Raw genomic sequence first — 19380 nt, 5'->3', positions numbered from 1 at the left:
GACAAAGTCATCCCAATGGACTTCTCCAGCATCAAAAGTGAGAGACAAACCACAGGACACCAGAGAAAACTATGCAGACTTGCATTTGAAACTTCAAACTTCAAAATGGGAGGCATTTTTTTACACAGGGGTTATGGAAATCTGACACAAGTTACCCAGTCAAGTTGTTGAAGCCAGTTCCCTGGCTTCTTTCAAGAAATGACAAGATGAGGCCCTTAGATCAATATGCTACTAGCAGCCAAATGACCTTACCTTTATTTAATATTACTTTTTGAACCATAATATACAGAATATACCTGCAAAAATCTAAGTCTTAAGACAACATCATTAATTAAAAAGTATAATTAATTAATTGAATAAATACATTTTGGATGTAACTTGAACCTGTTATGCGGAATGTCTGAACCCACTGTACATACTGTACATAAGAACATGTGCTTTATCTGCAAGATATAATTTTCTATCATGCCATTTAAACTGCTCTACAATTCTACCCAATATTCAGTTGGTCTAAGGAATTTATTTTGTGGTATAAATACACTGTCTTGTTACAGTATAATGTTTTGCTTTATTAAAATGATTATGAAAAAGTATTATTAATAATGCACTCAGGGCTTGCAATTAAACATTTACTATTGAAATGATTTAACAAAATCTTGTGTTGCAGTAGCAGTCAAGACCATAGCATAGTGGTAGGACACAATTGTAGGAAGTGTGAGTTACAAAGAGCACAGCTATGATGCGAATTCATTCCAGAAACATGTGGAATGCTAGAAGACATGGTTAGGGGTGCTGAATAATGTCAACTAATGTGGGCATGTGATGGAGTTGTGTGAAAGAAAGCTCTGTGAAAACTTGCAGCAAGCATTTGTGTGCCTGGAGATACTGTAAAGAAAACAGTGGTGTTAATACACCCTGTAAATATGCAGCTCTACAAGAGGGCTCTGATAATCAATAAGAAAATTACATTTTTGTTTCAAACATGTTTTGAAAGAAGGTGCTGTGCACGTGGAAGTATAGTAAATAGACACAGAGAATATGTGGGATTGGTACTGTAGAAATACCAATAAGTAGACAACAGAGTGCAGCTTAGTCTGGTTTCAATCAAATGGTTTGTGACATTAAATTATGTTAGAACTAAATTTGTGAAGCTAAGAATATGAATGTCAAAATGACAATCTTCAAAGGTTTAATAATATGAAAAACCATAACTGCTTCACCAAAGGAGAAACTCAGATATATTTCAGCATGTGGTTATTCAGGTTGCAGGAGTTTGTAAAAAGAGGTTTACCGCACAAACACAGATACTGTGTGTTACTATGAATGGCGAAGAACACGTGGATATTAAAGGAGTCCCTGTTATCTCCTACTTGACTTCCATGAAATCCTCTTGATGTTGCCAAGCAACCTATAAATAATTGTGCAAAACTGCCGGGTGATGTCTCTGCAGAGCTGCAAATGAAAATGGCATTAATGAATTACGACAGCTGCTGTTTGCTGGAAGGATTCATTTTTTAAAGCAAATTCCTGCCTGATGTCTGTATTAAACAAAAACATTGCAGTTCAGTGTTGTGAGATACCTACACAAGACCTTTCACTGTAATTAGCAAATCATGGATTTTGTTTTCTGTTTTAAAGATGAAATGACATACTACAGTACTTATCTTGATGATTATGAATAAAATAAGATGTAGAATAAATATGTGATTTACCGTATGGAATAATCAGGTAAAAACATTTTTTCAGTAAGCTTCACTCATATTGTCAGTCAGACTAGATTAGTTTTCGGTGATTCACTCAGATTCTTGTCCAGTTGTGCAGTATTGTGAAGAAGATGAGAACACCCTGGATCGCCATGTGTGCCTTCTGCTCACTTCACTCCCATGTGGGGGGTTAAATAGATCTTAATGGCCTCAGTTGTAGCAGATTTCACTGGGAAGGACATCTGTACACTGACTCAAAACAAATGTATCGCAATCCACCAGTTCCAAAGTCAATCTCTTACAATAACTTGACACAAGAGTAATCTGTGCCCCTAAGATCACCTTGAAAATTTAAATTTTGAAAATCATCTGCAACTGTTGAAAGAAGCTCCAGAAGGTTTAAAAATTTGAATCTTGTAAAAATCTAATTTTTACTTACACGTGCAGTATTAACTTAATGTGTATTTTATACACTTTACAAAATTACTTTAATACACTTTAGTTCCCATGCAAACGTCAGTTAATGCATACTTTATTTTGTACTTGGGCACGTATGGACGTATGTGCACAATTATTTCATTAGATCCTTGCCACTATCATCATTCATGTTATCACGAGCTTCAGTTCATTCAGGTCTGAAAGATGTGAATTCTGAATGAATAAACTGATTTTGTGTGGAAATTGTGTTTAAGAGGATAGGTGGTACTTCTACTGTATATACAGTACAAAGGGACTGTGGAGTCTGGAACAAGCGACCCAGCCATGTTATTAAAGACAATTTACTGTACTAGCTTCCTAGAAGTGGTTGGACATTCCTTGTGTGAATTAGCCCCCTCCAAAAGCCTTCTTCAGTTCTTTTAACAGTAATAGTAGAATTAATTAGACCAGCCATGTACAGTACCTGCTGGGAATATCAGGTCTAGATACTGCAGCCCATACAGTACGTGGACACCCTATGTCTTCAGGCTGCTTCCAAAACACAAAATATGACGTCTTGCAAATTTAAACATCGAATTTGCAAGTGCTATCAAGATTTTCAGTCAAAGGGAGCCATGAGATAGTTAGCCAATTTAACAGTGCGTAACTTTTTTAAAATTGTCTTGTTAGTTTGATTGTTTTTCTGTCTTTGAAGTTGGCTTTTGGGCACGAAGCGTGCCTTAGCACTGACCGAGCTTCAGTTTCCTCACCTGAAGTTCCTGCACGTTTTAAGCCCCTTTCCTCAGCCTGTATTGTTTCAGTGTATTTACAGTATGTTTTTACTAATTTACAATCATGTGTTTAAAATCCATTAACAACGAAGGCAACAACCGTGTTGAATCCTCATCGTGCTTTGATACTACAGGAGCTTGCTTGTAACGGTTCACTTTATAGTTTTGATACTGAGCGAGACACGTTTTTAATAAGGAATGTGAAGTGTCTTTATTCTACAGTCCGGGATCGTAGAAATCGGCCACCAAGCCCAGCTCAAGGCGAGTTTTACACGCTTCTGGCACGGGACCCTGTTTCCTCCCAAAGACAGCATCTAATTTTCCAGCAGCTGCGCCAGATGTTCCAACCAACCAGAGCGCAGCGAGCTCCCACAATGCGCTGGGAGAGGGGAGAAGGAGGAATGCGCTCTAGCAAGGGGATGCTGAGAGCTGTCAAACTGGAGAGATCGCCAGCGATTGACCAGAAATACTCGTGAAATTTACAGCAAAACACGATGCGCTCTGTCGGGTGCTTCATCTGCCTGTGCGTCGGTATGTATCGAGTATTATTTCACAGAGACTCTCTGCTGTGCTTCGTTATTTTTTCGGAAGGCATCTTCACCTTTAATTTTTCAGTTAAGCAGACCGCAATGGAAAACGACCATTTTTGTGGGTTTAAGAACACTCTTTCTAAGTTAAAAAAACATTAAGTACTTTTAAAAGCAACCTTGTATGTTTCGGATTGTCGCTATTGTACACTCTATGTGTTATGGCTAAATATTGCCGTACTGTACATAGAGGGTGTTTCATTTTAGCATTTACAAAGCTATTGTAAGGCAGTTTTAGTACAGGCGACTGCTGCTGTCCACAGTTTAGGAGACAAGGCCTACAGTAGCTGAAGGTTTGCTTAAACAGCGTTGATTTCTGTTCATTATGCGGGTACGGCAAAGCTAGTTTGCTTAGAAGCATTTAATAGTCTGCATTAAGTCAGTAATGGTGTTGTAAAAATGACAATACTACACGTACTGTACAGTACCACGGAGTGTGATAATCCGTTGACAGCAATGCCCGGGAATGTTGATTGTTTTATCTCATGTTTTATGTCGAAAACAAAAGCTTGTTTAGTAAGCTCTGCTGATGTCAAAAGTGAAGCCGTAGCATGGAGGAATAGTCAGATCCACAGTTATTTCATCAACAGACAGAGAGCCGCTGTCCGCACGAACGGTGAGTGGGAATGCGCTCCGGCACGCAGCTCGTTACCCGCCGCAGCCTAACAACACGCCCTCGCGTTACCGGCCCCTTCAGCTGCCCTTTCTGTCTTAACCCTCCGGCCAATTAATCCTTGCCTCTACCTTGTTATTGCTTTTTATTCTGATTTAATTCTTAGTCATGTACAGTACTGTAGGTTATATTCTACACTATGCGTTTAATGGGGAATCCATAGTTTTTTTTAAAGTCACATACTGTGCAGTATAACGTCTTTGAGTATCTGACCTTATACAGTACATTTCAACGAATTAAAATGTACAGTACATTGATACAACGAGGATCATCTCACACAGGCCATTTACAGAAACACAGATTAAAAAATAGGTTTATATGCTATATGCAGTACTGTACATGTTTTCTTTTGTCTGTGCAGTTCACAGTTTGAGTTAGCCTGGTTAGACTTCTGTACTTGTTGGTGATAAACTTGAGTGGCACGCAATGCACACTCTGGTTTTATTGTATTTTTTCTGTAGCCTTGGTAGAGATGGAAAAAATAGTAATGATGATATGATAGTATGACAGCTACTGTTGTTAGAGAAAACATTAAATTTCTCTGTATATTTCTTTGGTTTTGAAGTCTGGGTGCAGAATTACATAAAGTAGGGATGTAACTGATGGGTGGAGACTCATTCCACAGACCACATTATGGCCGAATGTTGCCAATTCCTTGAGCAGAAGCACTTAAGTATGACTCACGACTCGGTGCATGGTGCACCTTTTGGTTTTAATTATGACCATTTTATAGTTTTTATAGCTTAAGAGTGGGGAATAATATGTGAAGGTAAACTTTACGTTTGTAGGCAGGCAACATATGTACAGCAGTGTAAAATAATGTAAAATGCAATATATTGGCATACAGTAGGTGTGGTGGATAGTGGGGGCTCTTCTGCTTGGAACAGCAACATCAGCTGCTTCAGTTTAAGCTCAGGTTCTGTACAGTACATGCAAGTAAAACATTATCTGGTTCTACATGTCCATATAAAATTTAAACTCTCACGTACACCTTAGAATTTCCAGTAATATTTAACTTGTCCAAAATAGGGATGAAGTGTGTTTTAATATTTTAAAATATAGTTTAATAATAATAATAATAATAATAATAATAATTGCTTACACTTATATAGCGCTTTTCTGGACACTCCACTCAAAGCGCTTTACAGGTAATGGGGACTCCCCTCCACCACCACCAATGTGCAGCATCCACCTGGTGTAAATAGATTATTAGAGCAGTGTTGCTACGTTCTAACCTAATCTTATCGGACCTTAGAAGCTCAGCAAGGCGGGGCCTGGTCAGCACTGGGATGGGAGAACTTGAAGGAAAACCATGCTGCTCCTGGATGTGTGTATGTGGGTAGACCAGTAGGTGGCACTACTCCCTTTGGACCTGAATTTCAGAAGGAAGTCCCCATAATGGCCAGGGACACTGTTCTGTAAGACGTGTTGACCCTTCAGATAGAACATTAAGTTGAGGTCCTGACTACTTAACCATTGTGAGTCCCGTACTGCCATTTGAAAGGGTAGAAGTGATCTTGGCTAAATACCACTTTTGGCTTGCACACTCTGCCCTCCCTAAAAGACGCCCATCAGTTTAATGGGTGAAGCAGTTTTCCACTTCTCTAGCTGGTCCGCTGTGCAGTAGAGCTGCTGGTGCAGAATAGTTGCTGCCTGGCTGCAAGTCACCCAGGTGAGTTTTACATTTCTGTGGTAGATGAAATGGGTCCTGTAAGAGGGCAGTGGGTTCAGACAAGATGGAGGTCTACCTGTCAACTACATTCCCCAGAATGCTGTGGGGAATGAACGGCTGTCCTCAGTCACCTGACCAGTTCTGAGAAGATGATTGGTCAGGTAATGTATAATTAAAAAAAAAAATCACCAGATGGTCTCAAAAGTGCACTTTTCCACAAGACCTTAAGCTATTCCCCCATCCTCCGCCAGAATGTGACATTCAGAGATTTAGAGGGGCCATCGCAAGTCATCTTTTAAAGGGGAGGGAAGTCTAAGACAAACAGCTCTCAGGTAGAAAGCAGTGCCGTTTATTTGTAGTGTGGGAAAATAAAACTGCAAAGAAAGAACAGCCTAGCTCCCCTTCAGCCAGTCCCTCACTAACATCGCTGAGCAGCTGAGCAATACACAGAAACGTTTCCAAATTTCACAAACCTCATGCAGTTCATTTCCTCTGTGAGAACGTGTGCACTAGACAGTACCTGCCCTCTTTCTCCAGATAGCAGATAGAACAACCCTGGAAGCCCCCTGATTCCTGATTTTCAGAACTGGTCAGGTGACTGAAGGAAGCAGCTAATTCCCCACAGTATTCTGGGAATGTGGTTCAGACATCGTCCCATCTCGTCTGAACCTGCGGCCCTCTTACAGCTGATATTCTGCTGATTCCAAACTGCTGTATGACTGCACATTACTTCCCCGAAAATGCAGTTTCTTGTCGAAAGTCTATAAATATGGAACACTGGTTATACATTTACCCTGCAAAACAGTCACCGACCTGTACTTAACACGTAAATCAAATCTGTGTAACCAAGCCTTTCAATTTGCAAATTAAGGAGTTTCACATTAACTTTTAATGGTTAATACATGAAAGGTTGTTCATCACCAGGGCGGCTTTAAATCGAGCATTTAAGCTTCTTAAGCCGAGCGGATAAGGTTATGCACCTCAGTGGCATGTGTTGAGACCACATATACTAGCTTTGCTGGTGATCTTTGTTGAACTAGTATCTCAGCAGGGAGCATGTTTAACGCAGAATGCCATCTGCTCTGTAATTCGTGATCCATAGTGAGGCCTTCTGAATCTGTTGTACTAGATTAACAGTCATTGCTGCTCTCTAAATTCATTACACTCCATCTTTTATGAATTCAGAATATATGTTGAAACTGCAAATCTCATTTGTTCCTAGGAGATGTGCTTTCAGGTTTTTGAGCCTGTATTTTGAACTGTAGCGTTGAAGACTTGTTTGTTCATTGAAAGAACCCTGCTCCTTCCTCCTTAGTTTCACAAACAATTCCTCTGTTGATGAGGAAGAGGAAGCTCAAAAAGATTCATCTGTGTGCTGTAAATGACATGTATCATTTAGACGTTAGTTAGAAATTAGTACCAGCAAGATTGTACAGACAAGTGATTTGTGGAAGTGTTACTTATGATGAAATATAGACTAATAAGAATTTGCCTACTCACTGTAAAACATTCTTGCTCCTTAGGAAATGGTTAAAATGTGTAGTGATAGTTATATTAACATTGAAGACTAAATCAAGTGTTAGAATGAAAATAAAACTATTCTGCTTTAAAGTTGAACTGAGATTATCATGTACCTGTTTTTGTAGATTTACAATGGCCATTTACATTTTGCTACAAAGCAACACTTGCTGTGAATACTGGTGCATCAGAAGCAGAAGAGTTACTTAATTGTACTGTGCCAAAGACAACCTAATCTTCCTCTTGTCCCTTGTTTCATCGGTTTTAGTTCATCCCATTTAATACAAGTGGGAGTGATTGGACTATAAAACCCGAACACACAAGGTGGCCATATGGCTTCTGATCTAGCAGGGCTATTTGATTGGTTTAGTTTTAATGTCATGTTGACGTGCATTATATTTATTTTAATTCTGTGTCTTGAAACTGTCTGTGGAGATATTATTACATTTTCTTTTAAATCAGCTTAGGCTTTAATTTACAGTACATCACCATACTGCTGCTGCTCTTAGCACATGCCATGTTTGTAAAATGAGCTCAAGGGTTGTTAGAGATTACAGTACTCAAAAACTGAACTACACAAATATATGAAAAACAAGCAATGTTTGTCTTGTCTTGTCTACTTTGTCATTTAATCATTTAAATACATCACACAGAGGGACAATATAGAGATTCCAGCTGACCTTCCCAGTACTGTATGTTTTTGGAAAGTGGGAGAAACCAGCGCAAGTAGGAAACCAGTGGCTCTGTGGCTCAGGATCTGCGCCTGTCGCTGGAAGGTTGCTGGTTCGTATCCCGCGGCCGGCAGAGGAATCCTACTCCATTGGGCCCCTGAGCAAGGCCCTGAACCCCAACTGCTCCAGGGGGGCCGTATAAATGGCTGACCCTGCGCTCTGACCCCAAGCTTCTCTCCCTGTCTGTGTGTCTCATGGAGAGCAAGCTGGGGTATGTGAAAAAGACAAAATTCCTAGTACAAGAAATTGTATATCTTTAAAAAAAAACCTGGGGAGAACATGTACGCTCCACACAGAAGGCACCTCTGACAGCTGTACACAACACCCCCCTGCTTCCCAGGGCTGCAGCCTGCTGCTCTTAGTTTGTTTAATGTGCCCTGCATTGCATTTACTGTATAGGAAGACCCAACGTTCTACGCAGAAGCATTCATTTGTTTTCAAGAAAGTATCTTTGGAGAAGAACGCGTTTCAGACGCACATTGTGTTAGGAAATCCGAAGTCCGTGGCTCTTTCCCTGTCGTCCTGTGACGGTGACACTGTTGCCTCATGCATGACCGACCTTATTCCTTCTCTCTGTCTGTCTCCTTGTCTTCCTGCTGCAGTTTTCACTATCCTCTCCCGGGCGCATGCAGACCGGAATGTCTATCCTTCCGCCGGAGTGCTCTTTGTACACGTCTTGGAAAGAGAGTATTTTAAGGGGGAATTTCCTCCTTACCCAAAGCCGGGTATGCTGTTGTTAACACTGCAGTGAATATGTGACATTACGTCCTTATTTATTTTTAAATGTCAGCGCCTTATAAAGATACCTTTATTGCCCTGACTTAGGGCTGCATTAAATATCATCTTTCAACCAAGTGCCGATTGTAAACTCGTAATACCAGGGCTTGGTGGCCAGTTGCCAGAGGCTTCTTCCTTCTATTCAATGGAAAACTGCTTTCAGGCACCGGATTTTTCTTCCGTGACTGATGAGTGGAAATAAGAAAGCTTCAGGCTGACATTTACAACGGCAGGATTTATTCAGTACTCCTTGGTCAAACACCTGGAGGGTACATTTTGTTAAACTGAGTCAAATTACTTGTATCCAACCATGCAAATTGATAGTATAAATTTAAATATTAAATACTTTTTTGAGTTTCATAGAGATCTAATGTCTTTGAGAAGAGAATTCTTGATTTATAAACTGGGAATTATAAAGCCCGTCGTATATCCTTTTTACTATGGGAATTAAAAAAATGCAACATTACATTTTATTTTAAATGTCATGTTTCTCTCTTAATTGCTCTTGACTGCATTATAAACAGTTAAGGGGAGACTGCAGTCAGATGAGTGCTTTATAGAATTTACATCTCCCATAAATCTCACTGTTTTCAAATATTTCACCAAGAAGTGAAATTTCACAAAAGTATGCAATTGTGAGTTAGATTACTATTGCCAGTTTTAAAGGGGAACTGCAATGCTATTTTTATATTTTGGGTATAGGAAGAATCAGTATTGATGAGTGCATTTCAAACCACAATAAACGTAAAATGTACATAGTAATGTATAAAACCTCCAATTTACAACACAAAATAGATTAAATTTCCAGGTATGCGCAGCGCCATATTCTGTGATTCAGAACGAGGCAATAAATCTTCCGGTGAGTTGTAGTGGCCTTATTGTAAACAAGCAGGCTTGTGAATACATCTCTTTTAATCCGATAGAAACATTGCTCTTGACTTTGAAACAGTTTGGTTGACAAATACTACTTACTTGTTAACTCTGGATGCAGATCACAGTGGAACATTTCTGCGGTGAAATGTCTGCTGCACAACCTGTGATTATTCGCGCATACATCACAGTACATTAGTCATTACGGAAACTAGTGAGCAGGAAGGGCCGCATCACATGGCAGTTCGTGGGAACTCTCACTCTCACCCGTGGTGAGACTAGGGGCTTATGACAACACGGTGACTTTCACAATGTTCACGGTTTTGTGCTTAATTCGAAATTTGTAAATTGTTGCTAGAATGTCAGTGATTTTATTTTGTTACCAAGACTTAATAATAACCAGCCTTAAAAATTGGGAGTGCAGTTCCCCTTTAAGTCAGATGCTAAAAGATGGCTAACACATGAACATTATTTTATTGCGATTGCAAATTCCAATACTAATATCATGCATTTTGTAGCTTTTGAGTTTGAATATTGTAGGAGGGCAGTTCTTGTCTTACCCTACCACACTCTTACAATATACACAAATCATTTGAATTTTGCTTGATGTTTTGAATTGATTATGTTTCTGTTATGTGCACAGGGGATGCCAGCAATGATCCAATCACATTTAATACAAATTTAATGGGCTATCCAGACAGACCTGGGTGGCTACGTTACATTCAGAGAACTCCTTTCAGTGACGGTGTTCTGTATGGGTCTCCAACTGCCGATCATGTGGGCAAAGCAACTGTTATTGAGGTACATGCTAGACAAAACCACTCAATTATTATAGTTTGCAATAACATTACTAATACAGTAGTTTCTCAGGATGCAGTCATACAGCGTCTCCTAACCACAGCGAGGATGAGTATGTCATATCTCCTTGTATTTCCTAAATGTATAGGAGACTTTTGAACAAAGTCAGACGCTTCAGGTAGAAATGACCTGCTGGTGACCTCCTCACATTTACACAGTAACATCTGAAGTCTGCTCTGTCATGATGATTAGGGCTACTGTGTTTGGCAGACTTATACTGCTGCCTATTCTGCCAGTACTGTGCACAGTCCGTTGTATTTAGTTTCATTGTGTCCAGATTTGTGAACCCCAATGACTTATAGAAATAAAACTAACATAAGGACATAAGACAAGTAATCCAAGAGAGGAGGCCATTTGGCCAGTGTAGCTGATGTTGTTATGATTAACTTAATTAATCTGAGGATATCGTCTAGCTCTTTTGAAGGAAGCCAGGGATAAAAAGATGAGTAGAAACTGGCTTGTCTATGCAGCTGTAAGTATGTCTTAGAGACTTCACTCGGTGGCTGTTTTTTTGTTTCCATGGACGCACAATTATATGCCTCAGTGCTGTGTGCTTGTGCGGTTCCAGTGAAGTTGCATTATTCCTCTGAGCTATTTTTCTAAGCTCCTCTGCTCATGGTTTGAACTTTCCCCTTTTTGGGTGGATTGCAGATTACCGCCTACAACAGACGAACCTTCGAAACGGCCCGGCACAACCTTGTTATTAACATCATTTCAGCTGATGGTAAGCACAACAACTTGAGAGCGCATGAAGAAGACAAAATGCACACAGACCGCTCAAGTTTGTGAGTTTCCAGGCTTCCTCGGGTGGCACTTGGGGACGACAGCCTGACTTTCATTTCTTTCAGGCCAAAGCAGTTAACTCAAGGTTGACGAGCAAGCGGGAGATTTCTAGACACAGAAGGCCAGCATGCAGGCTCAGCACTGCCATAAGATGAGCTGTGCCAAACTAGCAATGACTGCTGTCAACAGCGGTGTCAGTAGCAATTAATCCACCTTTGCTCTCATCTGATGGAATGACAGTGAAGTTATATCGTTTTCACTTTCAAAGAATTTTTGCATGGCTTGGTATTCCTGAAGTCAGATTTTTCCTGCAAATCCTTCTTAACACAGAATTTGCAGACAACTTTGCTTGCACAGCTGCTTTCTGTACTCATTGTGTCAAATACATTTAAAATCACAGCTCAATCATATAAAAACAAATAAATTAATGCTTAGATAATTATCTAGTCGAAATGCTGAATACTGTTATTCATGTGAAACTATGTGAAATATAGTATGTTTGCTTCAGGCTTTTAACATAAAACTGTTGTGTTATGTTAAAGTGAGTTTTATTGCTTCAAAGTGTCGTAGAAAGTTCCCTATGTCCAGTTTCAGGTGTTGTTTCATTGCTTTAGAAAAACAACCTCATTTAACTCTTTCCTCTTTTTCACCAGATTTTCCCCTGCCTTATCAAGCAGAGTTCTTCATAAAAAACATGAACGTGGAAGAGATGCTGGCTAGTGAGATACTAGGAGATTTCTTGGGAGCAGTGAAAAATGTCTGGCAGCCAGAACGCTTGAATGCCATTAATATCACTTCAGCTCTGGACCGGGGAGGCAGAGTCCCCCTCCCTATAAATGACCTGAAGGAAGGGTGAGCTGCGAAATGAAAGGCAACACTGCATGGGTTCTCCAAGAGCTGCTGTTTACTAAGACAACATCTTAGCAAGTCGAAATCAGAGGATGTCTTGTGCTTCTGCTGTAATTCCAAAGTGAACCAGGCATAATTGTTCATGAAAATATGAGCTGTGGGAGTTAGCTTGAAAGGTGAAAGACTTGCGCTGTAGCATGGGCTGCAGACGCAGTGCGGAGAGGTGTTGAAAACACCAGGCTCTCGTTTCTGCAGCGTAATTTAAAAACAATGCAGCATCTTTCTGGCGTTTCTTTATTTCCCCCTTTCAGTTTTTCTAAATGAAAATACCGCATATGGTATCCCATTGTACTTGACAGTGTCCAAGACTTTGCTTGTATAGCTTAACAGAATCCTTCTTTCTTTTAGCTGTTATCATTTTGTTCTGTTTTTTTTCTACTGCAAACATTTAGCTGGCAGAATAGAATGAGCACCGTCCGTTTGACCCATTATCTTCTATTCCCAGCGGATAAAGTGAGTGGTGGCAACACGTCCTTATTGCCCAGTAAAGGCATGCTGGAGAGATTTGCTGGCATGAAGTAATGGAAATCTCCTGAAACCCAATGAAAAGAAGCGGTTTATTGCTGTAATAAATCTTTTTTTAATAGGAAGACTGGACCTTCCGGGCATGGCACTGCTGTTGTACCTTTGAGTACAAAGTCCTTCAGTCAGACTGCTCCAGTAAAGGCCCTTCTGAATAAATGGCTCACCAGGCCATCGTTGTACTTGCCCATACAGAGCAGCGGCAGCTTGTCCTGCTTCCCATAGTGCTCAGCAGACTAAAGACCCCATGACTCCCCTCTGCATGGAATTGGGAAAATCAAGGAATTAAGAAAGGAATACGAATTTTCCAAGAGAGGCCAAACATTTTTGGTACCTCTACACCTGAAATAACTGGGTTTACTCATGAGATTATTATCATTATTAACGGAAATGAACCACGGTTTATACAAGACAGATATGAACCATTTGCATGAAGGGGAACTGCACAGAACAGTCGGGTGGGTACAGTAAGATAAAGGAAATGAATAAATTGGCAGTAAGACTGGCAGAGTGGGCAAGTGGCACAAGGGCCTCACAAACAAACTGGCGAGACCTTAAACAGCGTGCAGTGTGGGGTGGGTGCCATGTCTACACCCTGTCAGTATGTTTTCCATGTTTGAGTAAGGAGCTGTGTCCGCATGCGCTGGGTGAAAACCGAATAAGTAAAGGTTTATTATAGTCCAAAAAGCAGAAAGAAAAAACACTTCTGCTGTTGAGCCATCTTCAGGTGTGCACGCCTGATATGGAGGCGTCAGTATCAGGATATTTATCTTGACCCTAACATCTATCCATGCATTCATGCAAGAAGACGGCTTAAGTGAGGTACTCTGACACAGCTATCACTGCGGTGGTAGTCATGTTTTTCTGCTTGGATATGATTATTAATGACAGTTCTGGTCAGGTTGGAATAGAGGCACGTTTGAAACCAGGTGTGTGTCAGATGGCATCAAAACTGGAAATAAGGGAGCCTTTGTAAGCATCCATTTTTAAAGACGAGATAAAAAGTATTTTTAGTTGCCATTTTTCAGGCTTCAGAACTGCCCATATTTTACCTTAAATTGGAAACTCAAGTGCAGTTAGAATCACTATAGTTTTAGAAATTAAAGAAAAAAGATGTGAGGTAATATATTCTGTGAATATATGTCTATATAGCCAACAAACCTTCACAAGTTTAGTTAGGATCTACAGATACCATTGTGTGCCTGCTTTGTAAGGATTAAATTCCATAAACGAGTAGGGAGATACAGCTAACACGTAATGAACTGCTGATAATTTAGACCGTGCCGGGACTCAGCGGCCTGACATCCCATCAGAAGATGACTGAGAAGCGCTGTTGGCGGCTGACACTGAAGCGTTCCTGTTGTAACTGCAGGGTGTACGTGATGGTGGGGGCCGACGTACCCTTCTCTTCCTGTCTGAAGGAAGTCGAAACCCCCCAGAACCAGCTGAGGTGCAGCCAGGAGATGGAACCTCTCATCAGCTGTGATAAGAAGTTCAAGGCTCAGTTTCACATCGACTGGTGCAAAATCTCACTGGTAAGCCTCTCACATGCAGGTTTTCACTCCGTGTAAAAGTTTTTAGTACTGTAGTTCCCTGACAGAACTTCAATTTTTTTCGCTTTTCACACGACAAAACCTGATGAAAATTTCTCTATGCAATCATTAGTCGGTTACACTGATCAGGACACATTGTTGTCTCAAGATGGCTTGTTAAATACTGCAGCAATGTAGTTTTACGTTCCAGTGATTTGCAAATGAAAAGAATGCTAGGATACATTCAGCCACCATTGGATACTGTACATGGCAAAGTTCTGCACAGATTTTTGCTTTGCCTTGTTTGTAGGTGGCATCACAAAACATGTAAACAGTTTTCAGTTTTCATCCACATTTCTGGTGAGGTTTTTGGGCAGTGTGTCAGCACCTGTTGTATTCTTGTTACCATTAATGTAGCTGGTTCCTCAAAAAATATTTCTGTATGATCATAAAACAAAAAATTGGAACACAGTTGCATGCATGTGGTATGAATGCTTGTGCTGTTCTTCTCTCAACAGGTAGACATCACTAAAGTGGTCTCTGTTAGTAAAGAAAAGCCAGACCCTGGCAGTGGAGTGTTACCTGATATGGGCGAATATAACCCCCCTTCTGACTCATTGAAAAGTAGGGACTATTTCTCTGATTTCCTGGTCACGCTGGCAGTGCCCTCTGCTGTCGCCCTGGTCCTTTTCATCATCCTTGGTTATATCATGTGCTGCCGTCGAGAAGGAGTGTAAGTGTGCGCTTTTAGTGTTAACAAAACCTCATCAATGAAAACCTAATGTCCAAAGTGTATGTACACTCCGCTTGGCTTATATTTATGAGGTAGTGGTTTTTCAGCAAGTAACACACTGTACCTTGTGTAGTTAACATCGAGTGTAACATGTGACAAATGCTCTGTAAGTAATTAAAAAAATTAATACCAGAGTAGGGAGAAGCTCAATACTAATATGAGGGCTGTTATCCAGAAGTAGTGAGCTCTACCACACTGCAGTGGGCGTGTTCCAGTTTCTTTTCTGTCAGAGGTTTTTGGAAGAAAAAGGCTTTGAAGTCCTATAAACAGATCATAGCACAAAAGAGGGGAAGAAGGAGATAAATCTCAAAAGCAGCAAGTTACATTCTCTCATCATGCATCTGAATTTTGTCCATGCACGTGCCATTCATCCTTCACATACAGTAGACGGATTCACCCCCAGGTGCTTTTTCTTTAGCTTTTATTTTGTGATTTCTTGCCCACTCCCTTACCGTCAATGAGTGACTTGTGTGTCTCCATCAGACCTCCAGAGGCCAGAAGAAAACCATTTTCTGCGTTTTTACTCACTTCAGCCATTGACCCATCTAGCTCTCCATTAGCTAATGTGTGGATGTCCTACCTATTAATACTAGTATTTAATTCATTAATTTTGTTTTGTTCTAGGGAAAAAAGAAACATGCAAACACCAGAGTAAGTGTCTCCTTTCCTGTGGTTTTTGTTTATTTCTTTTTTGGTTTGACAGTTTTTTTTTCTTTTCGAGCTTTATCCTCTCCCCTCTTCATCTCTCAGAGCCTGGTCATGCTAATCCAGTATTTGTTCCATCCATCTGAATCATCCGTTCATTTAAGTGTGGTTCGACTCATCTTGTGAGAAGCTGCTTAAAGTAGGGAGAAGGTGTTTTTGGCCTCAAAGTGCAGAGTTAAAAAAATGGGCAATTCAACTCACATAAATTAATATCACTGCAAGGGAGAAAGGAGAATAGAGTTTGCACCTTTAACTTAGATTAAACACAGAATGATAGCAAATAATGCCTTTTAACCATTTTAAACAAAATAAAAGGTTTGTTGATTATCAAGAAAAATAAATAGCAGTGATATCTGAATTATCAGCGTACCTTCTTTATGTGTTTTTTTGTGTTTTGTTTTGCGTTTATACAATTTTGGACTGTGCACGTGCTCTATTAGAGAAAGACATGCAACTCAAAACTATTTTGGGGTGTTTCTTCCAGTATTCAGCTGGTCCATCACAGTTCCATTCAGAAGTCTTCGAAGGAGCTTCGGAACATGTCCAAGAATCGTGAGATATCTTGGCCTCTCTCGACTCTGCCAGTGTTTCACCCAGTCAGTGGGGAAATTGTGCCACCCTTGCATCCGGACAATTACGAGACCACCAGCATGCCGCTGATGCAGACGCAGACGTGAGTGACATTACGCCATCCTAACAGTTTCACCCCCAAAACCAAATACTCACGGATATCCCAAACTGAGAAGAAAGAGTAAACAAGACTCGTACAGTATGTGTGTTAACAAATTATAACATAGATACATTAATCCATTTTCCTTTATTTTCTTAGCCTAGTGTTCCAAAAATCGAATTTTGCAGGGATCTCCAGTCCTGTAAATAATCTCAGGGTAGTGAGTTCGTGTCCCACGTCGGGCACCGGGTCCTCCATGTTGGAGGTTGGGCACAAGGCTGACAACCCTGCCCTGTAAAAAACTAATGTTACGGAAACAGCGACAGGATGTTGCTGCCCCTACATGCCAGAAGACATAACAGGCAAACATCCATCCTTTAAATTGTTGGTTTCTCAATATACAGAACAATTCCATTGTGATTAATTAAACAGGTGATTTGTTAAGATAAGTTTATAGAGCTCATTCAGGACTCTTCAGCCCTTAAGGACCAAAGTTCTGATAACTGAAAAGGTTATATGCTTGATCTAATAATAATAATAATAATAATAATAATAATAAAATAGATAAATAACTACCTACAGTACCTAACTCACTGACTCACTAACTTACAGATGTAGTGGCCTGTAAGATTAACTGGATGGACTGGGGTCTCCAGGGCCCTGCTTGGAGATCCCTGTCTTAGAAGTCATGTGCACTGGCACAAATTTTTGAGGTGTCTTGGAGTTACAGTTTTCAATAGTAAAAACTGAGGCTGGGTACTAGCAACAAAGTAGGTCAGATAGCTTTCTCTGCTTTGTAACTTTTTTTCGCCTTTGTATTATAGTTTTCATATTTAAATGACATTTTGCTCACTAACATATATCTCTTACTTTAATTATGATATGTACTGTAAAAACGTTTAAATACATCTGAGAAAAATCATTGTATTAAATAATTTCTCAGCCTGCAAAGGCTGAATTATGCCAAATATCTTTTACTGCCTGGCTTGCATATCTAGACATTTCATGAAAATCTGTTGGATTACCTCTCATCATTAATAAATGTAATAATCACTTTTTTCTCTTGTAGAAATTTACAAAATCAGACTCAAATACCACAGCAGCAGCCTGCAGGTTAGTATATATTAAGTACCTACTTGTAATTTGTTGATTAAAAAAAATCTAACAAAAACTAGTGTATCATAGTTGACCTATTCGTGAGTTTAGTTTCATTGCTATCCTTTGGAAAAGGAACTCTGTTTTCTGTCTGTTAACTGAGTTAAACCAAAGCCTTCTCTTAGCAAAGACTAAACATAGAAACTGATTATCCTTGTTTTCCAGTGTTTTTCTTTCTTCCTTATTTGAATACTGTACAGTAGCTTACCACTTGTTTTGTGGGTCTCACCATCAAAGAGTAATAGATCGCCCTCTAGTGTCCTTGTAACTGAACTGAATTTTATTTTTCCACTGCTTTTTAATATTCTAAACAAAACGTTTGTTTATCTAATGCTAACATCAAAGGAGGTAATTATTGCATGTCGACATTTCGACGGCTTGAGGCAAGTATAACGATTTGTCTTCAATGTGTATTGCTGTGCTTTATTTGTTATTTGCAGTGTGTTTTTAGAGAAAGAATTGTAAACTACGGCCCTAATTTGATTTACGGATTCCATACCATGTTTATATTTAAAATAAAATATACGGCCAGCACAATGAAAGTAACTCCAGATTTTAGTATTCTAAATTAGAGTGTTTGATATATGTTCATATACAGTATATCATTGATATCGGATTGAACATATACATCAATACAGACTCTGATTTGCTAGGTGTCCTTTGTGTTTGTCTACTGTTTATCTGTTTTAATTCCATCATGCATCATGTTGTGGAAGTTTGTGTGTTTTCTTTTATTTGTATGAGAGAGAGGTTAAAGAGAAAAAAGTTTTGGTTTATTGCTGTCTTTATCATGTGGCTAGCAATCAGAGGTAAAAGGATAGCTTATAACACGTCCTTCTCTTCCATGTAGGTAAATGGTATTCCTGAAGAAAGAAAGCTTACAGAAGCACAGAATTTGTAATTTATCACCGCTATACTGGCCTTTTATACAAATTAAAATATTGAGTTTGTCATGTACAGTATATGCTGACTTTGCATGAGCCGACAATATATCAGTACAGCATTCAATACTTCCATGTCATTGTGAAAATGTGTTCAGAATTGCCGTGGACTAATACAGTTTAACCAGATACTGGTAGTATTAAAAACTGAAAACAGTGACAGCTATATTGTAACATGTTTGAAGGATGTTTGGTTTTTTTTAGTATTTTGATTACACCTGTATTTTTATGAAAAGCAAAAAAAAAAATGGAATAAAATCATCAGATTTTTTTTAACCAAGAGTGTGAAGTTTTTAAGTACTGTATACGATGCTACGGCAGTTTTCCTTGCGTGGATAAAAATGTCTTCCTGCCTGAAAGAAAAGTTACTGTACATAAATATGCTCTAAAGACTGTGAGGACGCTTTTTTCCAGGCAGTCACACCTTGTGTCGTGTGTTCTGTTCAATGGTAGTGATGCGGTCAGCCCCCATAGCTGATGGACAGTTCCCCTAGTACATTAACATACTGGACCTGAAGCAGTACTACAGTCTTATGGTATAAAAGCCACAACAGCTGGGGGGATGCAGCGCCTTTGTGCTTTTTTTAGCTAGAACATCATGAATGTCCAGTTTTAAACAGAATGGGAGTTTAAATCTGAAATTGATAACTGGTCCCCAGAAGAGTTTTGCACAAGGGAAAACCTCTTTCCTTTGAAATATTTAACTTTTGATTCCACCCCCATCTGTATTTATCATATCGGCACCTGTACACACATTCCCTAGTTTTCCCATT

The 19380-nt window shown here is 39.6% G+C and overlaps 1 protein-coding gene across 8 annotated transcripts; it reads left to right on the top strand.

Moving 5' to 3' along the window:
• The first annotated feature begins 3284 nt into the window (after positions 1-3284).
• Positions 3285-18883, top strand: sgce (sarcoglycan, epsilon). Of its 8 annotated transcripts, XM_088929187.1 has the most exons (13): positions 3298-3442; positions 4007-4114; positions 8695-8817; positions 10383-10540; positions 11249-11321; positions 12034-12232; positions 14184-14346; positions 14862-15076; positions 15761-15787; positions 16326-16514; positions 17581-17624; positions 18012-18049; positions 18517-18883. In XM_088929187.1, the coding sequence occupies exons 1-13, from the start codon at positions 3406-3408 to the stop codon at positions 18565-18567; spliced, it is 1425 nt and encodes a 474-aa protein (XP_088785313.1). In that variant the 5' UTR covers positions 3298-3405; the 3' UTR covers positions 18568-18883. The 8 variants fall into 8 exon arrangements, with proteins under 8 accessions (XP_088785317.1, XP_088785320.1, XP_088785319.1 ...); XM_088929191.1 differs by lacking the exon at positions 4007-4114 and having other exon boundaries at positions 3285-3442; XM_088929189.1 differs by lacking the exon at positions 18012-18049.
• Positions 18884-19380: the final 497 nt, after the last annotated feature.

Source organism: Atractosteus spatula, chromosome 12 (assembly GCF_055471065.1).
Source record: "Atractosteus spatula isolate fAtrSpa1 chromosome 12, fAtrSpa1.hap1, whole genome shotgun sequence".
NCBI classification, from domain to species: Eukaryota; Metazoa; Chordata; class Actinopteri; order Semionotiformes; family Lepisosteidae; genus Atractosteus; species Atractosteus spatula.
Note: the sequence above shows the minus strand (reverse complement) of the source record. Positions and strands in the feature narration are given on the sequence as shown.

Coding starts and splice junctions, on each gene's coding strand:
- sgce (XM_088929187.1), top strand. CDS start 3,406: ATGCGCTCTGTCGGGTGCTTCATCTGCCTGTGCGTCG. Junction 4,115..8,694: donor AGCCGCTGTCCGCACGAACG/GTGAGTGGGAAT, acceptor TTCCTGCTGCAG/TTTTCACTATCCTCTCCCGG. Junction 15,077..15,760: donor TGCTGCCGTCGAGAAGGAGT/GTAAGTGTGCGC, acceptor GTTTTGTTCTAG/GGAAAAAAGAAACATGCAAA.